This window comes from Falco punctatus (assembly GCF_963210335.1).
Source record: "Falco punctatus genome assembly, chromosome: 1".
NCBI lineage: Eukaryota > Metazoa > Chordata > Aves > Falconiformes > Falconidae > Falco > Falco punctatus.
In genome coordinates this window covers 119,644,680-119,662,824 of record NC_137580.1, presented here as the reverse complement: position 1 = coordinate 119,662,824, position 18,145 = coordinate 119,644,680, and the positions used below count along the sequence as shown (strand labels likewise).

General features: G+C 47.0%; 1 protein-coding gene across 3 annotated transcripts in view; it reads left to right on the top strand.

The window, feature by feature from the left end:
• The window catches only part of NUP85 (nucleoporin 85), a 246,140-nt gene extending 228,209 nt beyond the window's left edge, over positions 1-17,931 (top strand). The window contains exons 2-20 of one of the 3 annotated variants that reach the window (XM_080376692.1): positions 5,550-5,602; positions 5,689-5,782; positions 5,885-6,047; positions 6,453-6,523; positions 7,048-7,091; positions 7,896-7,965; positions 8,909-9,030; positions 9,386-9,520; positions 10,068-10,190; positions 10,565-10,696; positions 11,095-11,201; positions 11,490-11,573; positions 12,210-12,275; positions 12,739-12,890; positions 12,979-13,096; positions 14,446-14,546; positions 16,303-16,454; positions 17,057-17,143; positions 17,747-17,931. In XM_080376692.1, coding sequence (XP_080232818.1) covers positions 5,570-5,602; positions 5,689-5,782; positions 5,885-6,047; positions 6,453-6,523; positions 7,048-7,091; positions 7,896-7,965; positions 8,909-9,030; positions 9,386-9,520; positions 10,068-10,190; positions 10,565-10,696; positions 11,095-11,201; positions 11,490-11,573; positions 12,210-12,275; positions 12,739-12,890; positions 12,979-13,096; positions 14,446-14,546; positions 16,303-16,454; positions 17,057-17,143; positions 17,747-17,845 — 1,953 coding nt within the window. In that variant the 5' untranslated portion in view covers positions 5,550-5,569 and the 3' untranslated portion in view covers positions 17,846-17,931. Of the gene's footprint in view, positions 1-1,591; positions 5,451-5,549; positions 5,603-5,688; positions 6,048-6,452; positions 6,524-7,047; positions 7,092-7,895; positions 7,966-8,908; positions 9,031-9,385; positions 9,521-10,067; positions 10,191-10,564; positions 10,697-11,094; positions 11,202-11,489; positions 11,574-12,209; positions 12,276-12,738; positions 12,891-12,978; positions 13,097-14,445; positions 14,547-16,302; positions 16,455-17,056; positions 17,144-17,746 lie in introns of those variants that run through there. The other 2 variants (XM_080376690.1, XM_080376691.1) reach the window with 2 other exon arrangements.
• The last annotated feature ends 214 nt before the right edge of the window (positions 17,932-18,145 follow it).

Below are 18,145 nucleotides of genomic sequence, written 5' to 3'. Positions count from 1 at the left end.
TAACTGTGTCATTTTCCTTGATTTATCATCAAAAGGCTGTTCCATTCAGTCTATCCTGCCTGCTTTCCCTGCATTTAATTACTCATGCTATTATTTTTCTATTTAAGGTACCGAGAGGCAAGAAGCACCTGTGGCTAGAGAAAACAACACACTTCTGTACAAATCCCCCTCACACAGTCTGACAGTGTATCAGTCCCCTACAATCTCCCCTCGCCTTTAATTTTAGCTCTGAAGAGCAATGAGCAATGTCAGTTGGACCTTCTGAAGTCCATTATCACCATTAAGAAGCAGGATTATATGTGAGAACTAGGAAATAAAGCATCTTAAAGCCCTGTATTCTACCTCGTACACGGCTTTTTTAAGTGAGACTGAAACCACTTTACAGAACAAAAGATGAGTGCCATTTCCCAAAGGACTGTAAGTTCTATTTTTAGAAATGATGCAACATCATAGAGGAGCGACCGCTGTGAGGAAGGGCGTCAAGACTGATGTTGCTCGTTTTATTTTGCTCTCGTCACTTCTCCCCCCACTCCCTCATTGAAGAACTCTGTGCTGCAGGTCCAGGAGGAGGATTTCTTTGGGAGGTGGGGTGAAACTGGTCAAGGCCTGAGAGTGGCGTGAAAGAAGTGAACACAGGAGTGGCATCAAGTGAGACATACATTAAGGCCAGCATCACAAATAGCATAGATGTGCTTAAAAGGAGACAGGAAAACCACAGAATCATCAGGGTTGGAAGAGACCTCTGGAAGTCACCTGTCCAACCCCCTACTAAACCAGGTTCTCCTACAGCAGGTTGCACAGAATCGTGTCCAGATGGGTTGTGAGTGTCTCCAGAGAAGGAGATTCCACAGCCTCTCTGGGCAGCCTGTGCCAGTGCTCTGTCACCCTCAAAGTAAAGTTTTTCCTCAGATTCAGATGGAACTGCCTGTGTTGCAGTTTGTGCCCGTTGCCCCTTGTCCTGTCACCGGGCACCGCTGAAAAAGAGCCTGGACCCATCATCCTCTTGACACTCACCCTTAAGATATTTGTATGCATTGGTAAGATCCTCTCAGTCTTCTCCAGGCTAAACAGGCCCAGCTCTCTCAGCCGTTTCTCATCAGGGAGATGTGCCAGTCCCCCCATCATGTTTGTAGCGTCTGCTGGACCCTCTTCAGTATTTCTCAGTCTCTCTTGAACTGGGGAGCCCAGAACTGGACACAGCACTCCAGATGTGGCCTCACCAGGGCAGAGGGGGAGGATCACCTTCCTTGACCTGCTGGCCATGCTAGATTTTATGAGAATATGTAAGATTTCACTGCCACTGCAGAAGATGCACTCAAAAAACCTGAAGACTGTTTCATCTGTACCACTATTGGTGTGGCCACCAATTACACAGATCCCCAATCACAGAGCAGGTTTCTACAAACCTCGTATTTGTCTGGCTTTTCTTCTTAAATAGCAACAGAGGAAGCTTGCGTTATACGGGAGATTTAGTGGAGCTAATAATGAACAGAGTGCCTGCAAAGATAACTGGCTAGACAGCAGCACTCGGAGCGAGCGGCAGGGAAGAACCCACACTGGGAACTACAAAGGACCCAGTTCTGCAGGGTCCAGGCTGCAGCAGAGGGGGGCAAAGGCAAAGCTTTTTGTCTCTCTCAGCTCCTCCTCTTCAATGCACAGAGTTGAAGGGAAGTGAATGGAGAAGCGTCACAGTGAGAATTCCAGAGAAATTCCATCTCTGGGGAAAAAAATTCCACGTGTTGTTTCCTAAAATATTTCCATGCCTTGTTTCATTGTCATACAGCAGTTTTATAAGGAAGAAATATGATGCATCTCAATCTTGCAGAGCTCCTTTGGCTTTTCTCCACGCTCATCTGAAGAGGGTAGGGACTATGGGTGTTCAATATACGTTCCCTTTCACGCTGAGATTTTAAAATATTAGGATTTTTAAGACATTAAGACAGCTACAAGCAGAAGGAGTGTGCTATGCACATTAGCAAGCATAAGCCTACAAAAGCAACTCCAGCCCTTTCAAAACTGTGTATTACTTTGCAATTAGTTCAGTACAAGAATAGAAAGCAGTTATTTCAAGGTGTAAGCAAGCGAGTAGGGCTAAAGCTGCCTTCTCAGCCTGGACTCTGAAGGTCTGAGTGGTTTATTCAGGCTTTGCTATTCATTAATAGTTCAGCCCTGGGAATAGAAAATACCTTTTGCCTGGGGCACTGCCTGTTCCGTGCCTTCCCTGTTCATGATGCCAATCATTCCCTCTGTTCCCCAAGTTATGAAATAGCTTTCAAACCTCCTATTTCACAACTTAGTAACGTCCCTCCTCATCAAGCTTTGGGGTTTTTTTCGCCTTTTTTTTCTTTTTCTTTTTCTCCTGACTGGAAAACAGTAACAGTTGCTCTTTGTCTTTGCCTTCCCCTTCCTTGCTGGACCCAGAGCCTGTACACCAAAGCCTTTTTGAGTCACATGAAGCTCCATGCCGATGCAGCGGTTCCCAATTCTGCTTAATTACATGGACGGGACAGGCACAGAAGCCCTTTTGCAAGGTGTGCAGGAAGGTCTCCCTTTTAGATATGTGCAGACCTCCAGCTAATGTTCAAAGGAGGACAAAGAAATGTCAAGATTTCATACTAAACCTCACCTTTCCCAAGATGATTTTCCAAGGAACCAGCCACCTTCCTTATCTGTTCAAGAGCATCAGACACTGCAAATATGAAAAGCCACTTACACTTCTAGCGAGTCAGCAAAGCAGACTGCACGTGCCAAGAGCCGGCAGGAAAGGATCAGAGTTCCTGGACCAGATTTTAGTGTCTCTTTACACAGGATAGATCCTGGAGCAGAAGAAGATGCTGTCCCACTCCTAGACTCACCACCTCAGTAATCAACACTCCTCTCTCCATGCTGATGAAGAGAAATAAGCCCAGTGAGACCGACGGGCACTCTCCAGGGTTGTCAGGCCTTGCAATATCGTTGGTAAAGGCTGATCACCTGCCTTTTGGCTGACTCTCCCTGCGGGTAGGGCTGTGGCTCCCCACAGAGTGGCCCACAGAGACAAGTGTTATGTTTGGAAAAGGATAAAAGGAAAGCAAGAGAAACACATGTGGCACAGTAAAAGAACACAGGGGCACTCCAGGCACTTGAGCATCCCTAGGAAAGCCTCAGGTGGCAAGTTCTGCTATCACAGTTGATACTCAAATGAGCTCCCATGGAAAGAACTCCTTAGCATCACTGCATGGAAAACAAATAAGTGACTCCCATCCTTGTAGCAAGGATCTCACCTGGTAGGCAAGTCTCAGATTTCCATTAAGAGAATTAGCCAGCTCTATATTAATTATTTGGTTTAGTTCATTAGTGGCTTTTAATTATGACACCCATACAAGCAGTGGGCTCTGTATTTTTCTCCAGCATAAGCCATTAGAAGTCTCCTTCTACCAGTCACAAGAAACTGATGCAGTTATAGAAGCAGCACCTTACCCTTGAAGGATGGTAGCAGAAGACCTCTTATCTATCGCTGGGTTTTCAGACATCCAGTTTTGATTTGTATCTGGAGCCATTTTAGTAACATGTGGAAGGATATTTGGGATCTAGCTATCAGCACTAATGTGCTCAGACGTCTGCAGCATAGAGCAGCACCATTTTATAGGACCACAGATGAATTTGACTTCATACAACAGATTTGAATACGTGCACATCCCCAAATTCCCCCAAAACACAGGACTCTTACCCACAATAAATGATAAGCTTTCTTAAAACTGGTGAGTCTTAGTTTCTCAAGCAGGTTTCTGAAGATTTATTTAAAATTCTTCTACACTGCAACAAGCTGTTCCTCCTGACTGACCTGAATAGACACCGCTTCCTTTTCTCAGCACAATTGGTGTCACAGTGTGCTCTTACCAAAGATAACTGCTGGCTTTATTTTCACTGGAAATGATGGATGCAGTAGCCAATAAAGTAAAAAAGGGCAATTTAGCAGTGGAGTGTTGCAGCATTTGTCATATGAGGACAGCAAATGATTTAAGCTATCTTGAAAAATTAATTCTTCGTGAGCTTCTTTGAAAAGCACCAGTCTGAGAGAGGCTGGCTTCTTCTAGCTGCAAGTTCAGTGAGATAGCATTGCTAGTATTTTTCTTTAAAAGCATATCACTGAACAAGTTTGTTCTTGAGAAGAATAGGCAAAAAGCAAGGAGTATGCAGAGATAGAAGGAAAGCAGCAGTGTGTGGTTACTGTTTTATCACACCAAGTTATCAGCAGATACTCAAGTTCAATTCCACCAGTACGTGAGCTCCGAGTTAGAAAGTTCCTATCAGAGAATAGTTTGGGTTGGAAGGGACCTTAAAGATCATCTAGTTCTCACCACCTTGTCATGGACATGGATCTCTGCCACCAGCCCAGGGTGCCCCCAGCCCCGTCCAGCCTGGCCTTGAGCCCTGCCAGGGATGGGGCATCCACAGCTGCTCCGGGCTGCCCGTGCCAGCGCCTCAGCACCCTCACAGGGAAGGATTTCTTCCAATATCTAATCCAAATCTACTCTCTTTTAGTTTAAAGCCATCCCCCCTTGTCCTATCGTTATGGGCCCAGCTAAAATGCCTGTCCCCAGTTGATGAGGCAGTTCCAGCAGGCAAACCCTGCCCAGTCCCTAGTGGGTATTCACCCCCAAGCTGAGCCCCACTGGGAAGAGAAGGGACAAAACTCTCACGGCCCGGAGCAAGCGAATGCGGCACCGTCGAGCTGACACCTGCCAGCACATCTCCCCGACCGGATCTGATCGATCTAATGTTTCATTAGATCCTACGTTAGGACCCTGGCTGTCTCCAGCCTGCGGGCAACTCGCTCAAGTCATAAAGCACATAATTTGATGGCTCAGCTTTATCAGTGAGCTTGCCCCAGAGCTCCAGCAGCTCCGCTGCAGGGAACGCCACCTCCGGCCGCCTGCAGGGCCGCCCGCCAGTTAATGACAGCCTGGTTATTAGCGGGCAGCCGGGTCGGGAGAGCCAACACGGACACGGCGCTGAGCGACCCACCGGCTCGCCTCGCTCCTGCGGCCAGCACCGCAGCCACGGGGCAACAGAACGATGGAGGCGCGGGGGACCCATCCTGCCGCTCCCCGCGGTCCGCGTACGGGGCTCGGGGGGGCAGCGTCGGGGTGGCCCTGCCCCACTGCCGGCGCTCGGGGCCCGGCCGGGGCCGCCGCCGCCTGACCGGGCTCCGGGGGGCCGGGCCGCGGCAGCCGCCGCCTGGCGGGGCTGGGGGTGGCCGGTCGGCGGCCCGTGTGCAGCGCCCGAGACAGCCCCAGCCGGAGCGGAGCAGCCCCAGCCCCAGCCCCGCTCCCGCCCCGGAGGGGCCTCGGCAGCGGCGACGCTTCCGGGGCGAGCGGCCGCGCCTGCCCCGAACCGGCGGGGCCCCGCGGGCCCCTTCCCCCGGCCGCGCCCCCCGCTTGGGCCGGCGGCGCCGCGGGGAAGCGCCGGTGCGCGGCGGGGCCGGGGGCCGCGGCGGGCGGGGGCGCGGGCGGCGCAGGCAGCGGCACGGGCAGCCGCGGCGGGGCCTCCCCGGGCCGGTGGGCGGGAGCGGAGCGCGGCCGGCGCCATGGAGGAGCTGGATGCGGAGCCGCCGCTGATGGTGCGGTGCGAGGCGAGGCGGGGCGGGGCGGGCCGGGGGGGCCGGGGCGGTGCGGGCGCCTCTGACCCGCCGCTGTCCCCTCACAGGTGGTGCCGGGCGCGGACCCCGCCGCCAGGCAGCTGTGCTTCGCCTGGGGCCCCGCCGAGGTGCTGGTGTGCGAGACCCTCTTCGGCCGCAGAGGTGGGTCCCCGATCCCCGTCCTCCGTCCGATCCCCGGTCCCCGATCCCCGTCCCCCACCCGGTCCCCGTCCCGTCCCCGGGCGCTGACGGGCTGTGTTGCAGGCACCGGGGAGGGAGGGCCCAGCGCCTCCCGCGTTTTCGTGGTCCGCAAGGATCAGGACATCTACATCCAGACCCTGCGGAAACTCTTCAACGAGTCGCACGGGATCTTCATCGGGCTCCAGCGGAGCGAGGAGGAGCTGGTGGGGAAGTCGAGGAAAGCGCAGTGAGTGGGGGCGCGGGGGGGACGAGCCCCCGGTGGGGACCCCGCCGCCGCTCCTGCTGCAGCCAGGCAGATGCTATTTGCTTATAGATGCCTCCAGCCGGGCACATGCCGTGGGCCAGGCTGCTCAGAGCTGCTGTAAGCAGCAGCAGTGCCGAAAACCCGGCTGTTCTGGGCTCATTCTGGGGTAATTCTACAAACCCAGGCCCTGATCATTTCAGGAACCATGCCGACCACCCCTCTGCCAGTGTATTGCCGGCGTGTGCAGCCTTGCTGATCCCCCCTGGATTCACCCCAGCACAGGAGCGGCTGCTGCTGCAGGGAAACGTGCGAGGCTTTAGTGGCTGACGGGCGCGAGAGTAAAGCTCCAACAGGTCTCTCTAACCAAAGCCTGTTTGTGTTTGGCAGGTTGGTTCAAGTGAGTAAAAACTACCGCTCGGTGATCAGAGCCTGTATGGAGGACATGCACCAGGCAGCTTGTAAGTTTGTTCTCTTCCTGCAATAAAAGGAAATGCTGTTTGCAATTATAAAAGTAGCGTTTCAATTGTAAGTTATTGCAACTACTGTAAAATAGCACACGTAGATTTCAGGAATGATCGACTCCATTTCCATCGTTGGTTTGCATCAGTTCCAAGTTGGTTTGCAAATCCAGTGTGGTCAGAGATATTTCTTTCCACTGTGTTTGATTTTCTGGGGGCTTGCAGTCTTTTCATATCTCTGGTTGCAGTTTTATGGGAAATATGAGGCCAAACTAACAGCTTGCTTCCCCCAGAAAGTGGGAGATTTTACTCTTCCATCCGTGCCCTGTAGCCATACCCAGATTTGCACAGGATTTATAAAAAAAAAAAGTTAGAAAGTTCTACGTACAAGTTAGCTTTGCCCTGTGTGTACTCATTTAGGTCTGTTCTTGCTGAGTGCTCACATATTGTCTTTATTTAGGAGCCCAGAAAGGGCTGCGAAAGGTAAATACGTTGCTCTTTGACCTTTCTTATTCTTCCCTCAGTTTCAGCCCGGGACCCAGCCCTGCAGAGCCAGTATAGCACACAGGTAATCTGCAATCGTGTCACTAGGCACAACTGGTCGTGAATCGCGAGTTAGTCAATTCATCAAGGCCAGCACTGTGGCAATAAGGCATTTTTGATTTAACTCTGGCTTAGTATATTGGATGCAGTTCATGACCAAGAGTAAACGGGAAGAAATAGTTAGCTCCTGTATTTCTAAAACAACAAGAAGATGCCCAGCGTCTCAGTTCACTGCCATTGCTTAAACATATATTCAGTGTTATAGGTGTGATGTTTTCTTGTTACCCTAAAGTCAGCTGCGGGCCGGTACTTGCCCATCTGAACCTTTGCCTCTCAAATGCTCAGGTTCCACTCAGCTGCATCTGAGCCTCGTAGCAGGCGGTAGGTGTTCACCGTGAACTGTCAGACACCAGAAGAGTTTTACGGGGAGAGCAGCGTGCTGACAGGAGTTCTGTCCTGTTAGCTGCAGGGACGTTGCTTCACTGGCCTTTCTTTCTGCCTTTGCTGTTTGTATTGTTAAATCTTCAGGAGTGCAAAAAGGCTGAAAATAATTTTCTGTCCTCTTCAGTATTGCCCGCTGATGACAGATTGTCGTTGCATTTCAGTTCACAAATAGCATCAACATTTTCTAAGCTGGATGTGTGTTGAGAAGTTGTGGCTTCTTTCCATCTCTTAATTTGTATCTGTGAAACTGCAATGTGACGTTTCTCTTGTCTGTAAGAACTGAGCTTAACTGATTGCTATGGACAGCACATGCCTTTGTGTGGTTAAAAAAACCCCAACAACTGGAATAATTAAGTTTGAAACGTGGCCCTGCTGCTTTTTTCAGGTTTCTATTCTCTCTGCAATGGAGCTGATCTGGAACCTCTGTGAGATTCTCTTTGTTGAAGCAGCTGCAGGTGAGCAGTGAAATACCTTGATGTTAGGACTGAAGGACGCTTTTTTTTATATTTATTTGTTTAAAATTTATATAGCATCCATTATGTCATATTTTATTATGTTTTAGAGAGATGAAAAGTGTCAATAAGCCTTTTAATACCTCTTCTGCCTCAGTAAATTGCTGCCTTCATATTGAATTATGTCAAGCTATTAGATTTGCTTTCTACTTTTTCCCCTCATGCATACTACAGTACGATTTAAATTGTCTTTTTGACAGAAAGGTGGTGAAGAAGAGGGATATCAAAAGTTGTTGCCAATTTATTTGACTTCTAAGCACAAACACATCTTTAAGTGTCAAATACGTTGATGCCAGCTAACATTTATGCATTCTCTGATGTAACTCCTTTAACTTTAGGGTGCCATTTTTAAAGTCAGTTTATTTACACCAGCATTTTAAAGCAGTAAACCATTTTTTTAAGGAAATTGGATTATACAAATACGCTACTTGCACAGTCCCAGAATTCAGAAGAGAGATTCCCAAATTGTGGATTACTTAAGCTGAAGAAAAGTTCATTACCTAGTGCCAGATTTCTTCCTCCTATGCAGTTGATAATAATGGATTGATGCTCAATTAAACAACAACATTCTATGTGTCTCTTGGCATTGCAAGATTTATGATCTGAATGACTCACCTTTTATTTCTTCAAGTAACTGGTAAGGGTTTTCTGCTGGACTGTGTTGCTTTCTGTCTAAAATTTGCCACGTGGAAATCTGTTAGCAGCCTGGTGCTCCCACAGCCTGGCTACTTCAGGAACTCTGTTCCTTTGCAATTGAAGTGTGGCAGGTAGAAATCCAATCAGTAAACCTCACGATTGTCAAACCATAAAGGTTAGAAGTGTGTAAGATCGCAGTCTCGGAACAAACACTTGGGAACTAACAGAATTAAATCTTCTCTGCGTAAAGCTGGCCCCCTTCTTCTTCGCCTCCTTGACTGGGTTCGACTTCATGTCTGTGATGTTGACAACATGGTCCGTGAAGTTCTGAGCAGTGAAAATCCATCGAAACACAAACTCTTCTGGAACGTGGTTAGTACAGTAACCTATAAGAATCTTAAAGAGAATTTGTGCCTATGTGTTTTGCCTTCCTCTTCCCTACTTGATGTGAGAGACTGCTTCTCAGAAACTGATACCTAGGGCACTGCTGCTATATGCTTATATAGGTTTTAAGATGAAGCCATTCTGAAGATCATCCTACCCCTCGTTCCCTGATCCTTTCACAATCCATAAGACTTACACCGTGTATTTGAATTAGCGGGGCCTACAGTTTAACCATTTTAACTCCACTTGCCTAAATCACAAGTTACAGTTCCCCTCTGGTACTTTTCCTGGGTATTTCGTAGCCTTGCACAGTGTGGTGCTCACAGATGTGTGGGTTTTGCAGGTGGATGTCTTTGTGCTGCAAGGCCGAATGGATGAAGCACGGCACTTGCTCTCCAAGGAAGCCAGTGCCAATCCCACGTCAGTGAACATGTACAAAATCTTGGATGACTTGATGAAGAAGATGCCTGTGCCCAGTGTATGTACAAAGTGGATTTTTTTTCATGCAGTTCCATTGGGAAAAGAGAGCCACCTCTGGTGTGTCTCCTGTAACATCACAATTTGTTCACTATTAAAACGTCTCAATCTGAATCCAGTAATAATATTGGCCCAGAAGGACCAACCATTCAGATAGAAGACTGTTAGGTGACAAGCCAACATAATTAGAAAAGTAATTTTTTTTTTTTAGCAGGATACATGATCCAGTTGTCTGAAACAGTTCCTGTTGAGAACTGTTCTCTTGTACAGAATGTTCTCTGAAGACTTTACCAGCAGTTTCTCTCTGTTGCAGTGATTTCTTTGTGAAGGAAAAAGCAGCTGCATCGTAGTTACCTTTCACAGGCTCTCCTTTGCCTTATTTAGGTGGGTAAAGGAAGACACTTCAAATGCAACTGTAGGACAAGGAGAAATTTGATGGCAGCCCCGTGTTTAGCTTTTTATCATAAGTGACTGTGAGTTCAGCCCAAGAACCTGCTGTGATTTGACTTGGTGTTTTCTTTATTTTACATATTTTATCCTCTGTTCAGCTTGGCAACACCCAGACACTGACAGAGATGGAGCTGAAGTGGCAGCACTGGCATGAAGAATGTCAGCGTTATCTACAAGATGGAACTTTTGCTTCCAATTCCCACATGGAATCCATCTGCAAGGTATGTTTTTGCTGAGAAGGGAGGGAACTGTGGACAGGTATTGGATCCATCCTTGTGCATTTCAGGAGCCCTTTGCAGCCATAAGTAACTTTAATATGCTGGGATGATCTGTTCATTAAATCAGGACATTTCAGGCCAGTCTTCTGTATTGTGTTCTTTGTTTTGCAACAGTCCTTGCAAGCCTGGGCAGATCATTTTCTCTTCGTGTCCAAGGTCATAAGGCTAATTATCTGAGAAGGATCTTTGTCCTTTGTTACTTAGTTTTGATTAAATCCTCAGCTTTGCAAAATGGGAGTAATGCCTCTGAAGAGTTACGATGCAGCTGTGTACATTGCTGAATTTGCAGAATTACTCCTATGTTTTTCTCCTGTTAGATCCTGCTGGGAGACGAGGATGCCATACTGGAGAAAAAGGAACTGATGACTACTTGGTACCACTTTCTGGTCACCCGACTCCTGTATTCCCATCCAACTGTGAAGCCAATGGAACTGCGGTTTTATGCACAGGCATGAAATAGAATTATTTTTATATTCACCACCGTTTTATGCACACAAGGGTGGTTACTCTACTTAAAGGAAAACTTTGCGAGGTTTGACATCTTACAGCAACTATATACCTGTAAGATGTTTCCTAGAATTTGTAAGTGGACTGGCAGACTGATAGAGCGGACAGATAATTGCTGAAGACCCAGTCCCTTCCATGTCTCATGTTACCAGTCTTGTTCCTGCAAACTGTTTTCCTACGCTAAAATAAGGAAAAATCTTTTTTGTTAATGTGTTCAGTCTCTGTGAGCTATTATTTCCCATAAAATAACCTAAACGAGGCTGCTACATCCAAACAAACGTCTGTCTTTTACCATCTCACAACTTCTGCATGTATCATCTCTTGTAATCTCATTCCACAGTCTAGTATGGACCTGTTCCTGGGTGGAGAAAGCAGCCCTGAGCCTCTAGACACGATTTTAATGGCAGCCTTTGAATTTGAGATGCACCAAGTGATCAAGGAATGCAGGTTGAGTTTTAAGGTTTTTGATTCTCTAGTTCTGTGGTATTGCTTCCAATAGTATTTGGGGGAGAGGATATGGGTACAGCCTGCTTGATCATCCTTTCAAAGAATTTAGCAAAAATACATGAAGCAGGCAGCAATTAAAAGTATTCCATTAAGGTCTGGGACATCGCAACCAGACATTATACTGTAACAGAGCTTCTGTACTGGTAAGACACGCCTGTGGAAAACCTGACGCATTCCTTGGCAGTGGTAGGCTTAGGTTTTTCTTTCTTTCGCTTGCTTCAAATACAGCATCGCCCTGAGCAACTGGTGGTTTGTGGCTCATCTGACTGACCTACTGGATCACTGTAAACTACTGCAATCTCACAATCTCTAGTAAGTATTTATTTGCATTGATTATTCTGACAACCCAGCAGCCAGGATGACTGAAACAGCACGTGGATTTTGGTTGAAAGGGAGCGTCTTGGGCATATACAGAGGATGGAGAATGAAGGTACCGCATGTGCCTCTGAAGTTACAGGCAGCCCAGATGCTCTGAGAAGCAACAGCCGTTGCTGACCAGATGCATTTGACATGCTGTTCAGCAATGCCTCAGTGCAGTGTTAGGATTTTATTTTTTTAAATATAATTTTATCTGAAATATAATCAAGGGCCCAAATGTTTGTGATTTTAGGGAATGGTGAGAAACTGATCTAAGAAGAGTTTCTGTACTTAGATTCTGAATACATTTATAAGTTTGAGCAATTGAATTTTGCTATCCGAGTTCCCTTGAAGTTTCAGTTTCTTAAAGCACTTTCTCTCAGTTATATCTGCTAAGTGCTGTAAATATTTGGCAGGTCTTCCCAAGGAGAAAGCTGACCTGCATGCTTAGGCCTGAGGTATGAAGCTTATTAAGATAGTCCATGAGAAAACATGCTGCACAAATGAAACGTACTTGTGAAATAAAGTCAGCAGTTTTTTCCAATGAGGTGCACATAATAACGCCTGCTTATTTTCTCTCTTTCCCCCCAGTTTCGGTTCAAACATGCGTGAATTCCTCCTGCTAGAGTATGCCTCAGGACTCTTCTCCCATCACAGGTAGCAACTGTTTTGTTTTTTTTACTCGGAGGATATAGACTTAACAGCGAGGCAGCCCAAACAAATAACTACATGTTAATGAAGTAAAAAGGCAAAACGTAACGGCAGCTACTGTTAGAATTTCAGCAAAGGTGTTTTCCTTTCTGAACGAAAGACAAAAGCTAGCTGTTAGAATCCCTCAGGCCCGTTGACCAGGGTAGAATTGCTCCCGCCTCCCCTGGCTTTTTTGGTATATAGCAGTTTGCACCAAAGCACTTGTGAGGTGCAGATATTCCAGGGATGTATAAGGGGCAGCTGGTATTTGGTAGAAAATGAAAACTATTTTAGATCTGCGTATTAAGTTAATCAGAGCTAACTGTTATTAACGCAGACTCAGATTTTCCTTGTGGCTCCAGCATTGGCCTTACTTAAGATTTATATGATTGGCATGCTTGATGATTTTTTTTTTTTTTTCCTCTCTTAGCCTCTGGCAGCTGGGGGTGGATTACTTTGACCACTGCCCAGAATACGGGAGGGTATATTTGGAGCTTCATATTGAACGGATACCCCTTAACACGGAACAGAAGGCCCTCAAAGTGCTGAGGATCTGCGAGCAGAGACAGATGCACGAACAAGGTGATTGATTTTTAAATCTCATTGCTTGTAGTGATACAAGAGAAACTACTGGAAGTAATTCTTTCCCTCTTCTCTGTTTTTTCCTAAGTTCGTAGCATCTGCAAAATCATGGCCATGAAAGCTCTGCGGAATAATCGCTTGGGCTCTGCGCTGTCGTGGAGCATCAGAGCTAAGGATGCAGCTTTTGCTACATTGATATCAGACCGGTGAGTCGGAAGCTCTCAGGCAGCTACTGCTGTAGGGGGTGGTAGGAAGGGGACCAGAGGGGTCTGCTGCAGGCAGGTAGGGGTTGTCTTCCCCTCTGACCAAGTCCCTGCTTCTGGACTAGAAAACGACATCCTTGGGTACTCTCATCTGCAACGCTCTGGCTGTTTCTTTTCTACCGTTTTACTTCATGAAATGCAGAGATGAAACAGATTGGCTTTATCTGACAGTCCAAAGCTCTTAGACTTCGCTTTGATAAACATTTCTATTGGCAATTTCTCTGTCTCATGCACTGCCCTGTCACTTGCTCCGATATGGCTGTTGGTGGCCTGTAGGGTGAACCAGGGAACTGATTTGGGTGGAGGATAATCCCCGCCTGTGCGTTATTCAGCAGACCATTTTTAAGCAGTCTACCATGCAATCTCCAAACAAGTCGTTGGGAGTCACTTAAGCCATTTCTACAGAAAATCTCAACCCACAATTCTAACGTGCATAACAAAGAGTCAGGTTTTGTCATGTCCCTGGTTTTGCCTAAGCTTGTCACGATGTCTGACCTTGCAGGGGTGGGAAGGTTGTTACAAAATTGAAGAGGATGCCAACGCTTAGCTTAGGCCTAGAAAAAAAGCTGTGTCAGCTCTCTTTATGCTGCTTTTAATCTCTAGCTATCCATGTCATGTATTATTTTGCTAATTGGAAATAGGCAGGTACCAATCTCATTGCATAGAGTATAATTTGAAATTGCACTCTGGCTAGGTAGCCAGGCAGTACTCTTTATCTTCGACAGTGAAAAAAGGGAGTAGTAAGAGATTGCTGGTTTGGGTTTGGCTTTTTTTTTTCTCATTTGTTCTTTGCAGGAGTGGGAATCATTGTATTTCTTTCAACAGAAGGTGAAAGAAAACCATCACAGGAAGGAGCTCTGAAAAAAGCAGCATAATGAAGGCTATGACAAAACAGATGAAAAGCTTTCAGAATTGTTTTTGTTCCTGCTGCTTAACAACTTTTTTTACACAGCAGAAAAATAGAGCTTTTGTTATGATCTGGGAGTGTTATTTATGTATCCATCAGCTTCAGCTTCCTGTGCTCCTTCCTTTACTTACTCCTTTTAAAGAACAGATCTCAACTACCACAAAATCTAGAAGAATAAATAGAATGTCTGTTAAATGCACATTACACCCGTGCACTGGCCATTTCCAGGAAATGTTTTGTTGTTTTCTGAAACCCTCGAGGCAAGTTGATTAAGATGAAACTCGGTTGTCCAGTGAAGTTTTCTGGGAAGGGATTAGGAGACAGAAAATGGATGTGGATGATGTTCTCTCCTCTAAGCTTTTATTGTGTTTTACTTTCTCCCTAGGTTCCTTAAGGACTATTGTGAAAGGGGGTGCTTCTCTGACTTAGACCTCATTGATAATTTGGGACCATCCATGCTGCTTAGTGACCGGCTAACATTTCTTGGTAAGAAGTATACAGTTTTCATTCTGGTCTGTTAATTTAGAACATAATTAACTCCACGAATTATTTGGATTTGTGTCTTCCTCCACCTGGCTACACGCTGTTTTAGTGATGAGGGGAAAACAAATGACTGCAGGTGATTTGGGATGCAGCCTGCTTGCTGCCAGGAGGCTGCGTTTAAACTGCACTCGCAGTAGGCATCTGTTCTGTGCCGCTTTGAGCGGGATAGTCTGGAATTCTGACACTTGTAGGCTTCCCCTTGCTTAGTCTTTTTCCAGACTGTATCACTACCTAGAGAGACTTGGAAATACCAACAAACACAATCTGGAAGACTTTGGGGTGCTTCCTTGGAAGAGTAAACCAGTGGTTTAAGTTATTTTGACAATGTGATAGTTCTACTAAGTTCACAAAGTTCTGCAGAATCTCAAATACGTTTGTTGGCTCCATATGCCAATTTCAAGCTCACTCAAACAAAAGATCCCTCCTACCCTTTCGCAGCCGTGCCAAGTAACGGCGCAGTGCCTCCAGAGAGTTTCCTTTACATACCACAGCTTCCTTCTCCTGGCTGGCACAAGCGTGGGCTGTGATAACCTGCCCATCTGGCTGCCGCTGCTCTGTGGCCTTTGATTAATGGAGCAAGACAGGAAACAGAGCAAAAATGCACCTTTCTGGGGAGCTGCGGCAGTTAGCAAGCCCAGTTACTGGGGCCAAATCTAACAGGAATTGGGAATAGCTGTTGGCAATTGGACTGACTCCCTTCTGGCTGACGCCAGCATTACAGTGAGGGTGATCCTGCCTTTCATCTGTTCCCGTTTGGTCCAAGCTTGCAAAACGGGAACTGTATTCCCTCCGTTTAAACCTTATCCTAAACGAAGCCTAGAAGCTAACGGTGATTTACCAAGTTGGTCCCTCATATCTCTGTGTCCCAATGGCACCCAGGGATCCTCACATCAGCCCCCAAAGGTTTGTTTTTTAATTGTGTCACTGTGTGTGTAGAGAAATTACCTCCCTTTCTGCTCGTTATAAGAAATTCTGAAAGGCCTGAAAATATTTCTGCTTGGTTTTCCTTTGGAGTTTTTAGAAACATCAGGTGTACTTTTGCTGGACAACTTTCACAGGTTTCTATCTTGAGCTCAGGCATCAGTCAGAGGTGAATCTGAATGGGAATCATTACTTCCAGTATTTTGACAGTTTAGTGGATACAAACAAAGCTGCAGAATAAAGCTCGCTTTCATCCTCAGCCAGTTCTCCCATGCTGGATATCGATGTAACTAATTCTTAGCAAAAGCAGAACTTGCCACATTAACAAAGGTCTCAGTTTCCCTTTAAACAATCAGGAAGACAATGAAGCCTTTCAGACCTCCTGATACTCTGCGATATCAAAAAGAACATTCACCCCCCACCCCTCTGCTCCCATTCCTGGTTTCTGCAGACACCGCCAGCTTCTCCGAGCCAGTGGTGCTGGTGCTCACCCTGCAGACACTTGGCACCAGACAGTACTAGTTAGTGAACAGGCTGGTTCAAACACTAAACCTTACCAAGAACAGTAATGGATTTTTGGCTGCCTTTTCAGCCAGCCTCTCTTTTAACCTTTCCTCATGCACAAGATTCCCGTTCCCCCAGACTCTCAGCTGCTTTGGAGACTCATTTGGGTTGGGGGTAGCTCTGCCGCAGGCTTCATGGGAGCAAACGACCTCCCGCCGTCCCGTAGCCCGGCCCTGACTGATGCCTTTTACCCTTCACCACCACCCGTGTGCAGGCAAGTACCGAGAATTCCACCGGCTGTATGGGGAGAAGCGGTTCTCTGAAGCTGCCAAGTTGCTTTTGATGTTGATGACGGCTCACATCGCTCCTTGCTCCTTCTGGATGACCCTGCTGACAGACGCCCTTCCCCTGCTGGAGCAGAAAGAGGTGAGCACGCCGGTCACAGCTGACAACCGCCCCTGTCCTTTCTTTTCTTCTCAAAGTTGGTGACCCCCTTTCTGCCCCCCGGCACACTTCCAGTGTGCGAGAACTGTTCAGAATTGCACAGCTATCCAAGTGTCCCATCGGTGGGAGCACGCTGGCTTGGGATAATCAGCTCCTAACTTGGTTCCCTGCATTTAGAAAACAGCAGTGGAAGACACATACGTTAATAATTCAAGTACATGTTGCATCCAGTTCCTTCTAGTGCTTGGCTTGAAGATTTTTCTAGTGTGCTCCCTTCTTTTAACCCCATTTTTTGCTTTAAGATCCATCCAAAAAGTGACAGTTTAGCCATTACAGACCCATGGCTGGATAAAGCCCAGAGGCACCCGCTCCAAGCTGGTGGCTGACCCTGCTGTGTGCAGGAGGTGGCACTAGGGACCTCCCAAAGTCGCTTCCAGCCTGAATTATCCTCTGATCCTGTGGTTTAAAGGGTCAGAATGGATCTGTGGGATGTGAAAGCATTCTCCTCTCAGCTGAGTTCCCATCTCAGGCTGCGCGATGTCCTTAAACTTCGTCATTTTCAGTAAGCACTTTCATTTCCACAGGTGGTATTTTCAGCAGAGCAGACCTACGAGTTGATGCGATGCCTGGAAGACCTGACGGCTGGGAAGTCGGATAAGCAGAAATTCCAGGTAGCTCCTGTTTTGAGGACAACAGGATAACGCAGGGGTGGGGCTGGGGGGAGGGTTGGGGAAAGCAAACTCTACAGATACTCCTGCGTGGGGGCAGGAAAAGGGGGAGAGCCGGAGTTACCGAGGCTGGTGCGCATCGTTATTTTTAAAGGCCAACCAAACGAGGCATCATCAGGAGATATTTAGGTATATGCAAACCCACTACAGGAGTACTTCCGCTCCGCACCGTTCTGCTGATTTGGATGGGACTCTGATGCTTTTCCAAGACAAATAATTGCAAATTACACGGGCAATGAAGAGCTGAGATGCTGCCATCTCGCAGCTCGGGCTCTGAAGGGTGCAGGCACAGAACAGGGAGCCGTTTGCTACACATGCAAACCCCTGCAGCTGCCAGAAAAAGAGAAGGCTTGGCAGTGCTGTCTGTGTTGATCTAAAAAGTGCAAAACGTAGTTTTTTTGCTCTTCTCAGGTCCCTGTAACAGGTACATGTACATGTGCTCTCCCTCTTAACGACCCATCCCTACTTTCCAAAGCCCAGGAAGAGAACCTGTCCCCAGCTCGTTACTGCATCTAACAGTCTAACCCAAACTCTGCTCGCTTTTAGGATGACGTTGAGACTATGAAAGTGGAAATGCTGCGACTTGCTCTTGCACGAAATCTCGCACGAGTCATAGTCAAAGAAGGCACGTTGGAAGGATCCTGAAGGCAGCAGTACACGATTTTAACTCTTCTGTGGCTCACTGTACATAAACCTGACTGCTTTTCTAAGAATAAATGTCTTGTTTTGCATATTGCGTGGTGATTTGTTTTCGTCTTCCATAAACATAACTTTTAAAAAAAGTAAATGTAACTTTTAAGAAGGAGGGGCAACAAAACGTTGCTGGCTCCAGCTTGGCCTGGCAGCCCTCCCCTGGCCAAGTGGCCCTCAGGACCAGTGGCAGGCGATGCTGCCTGCGATGGCTTTCTCAGTCGCTTTGCCGCCAATACCTGGAACTGAAATTAA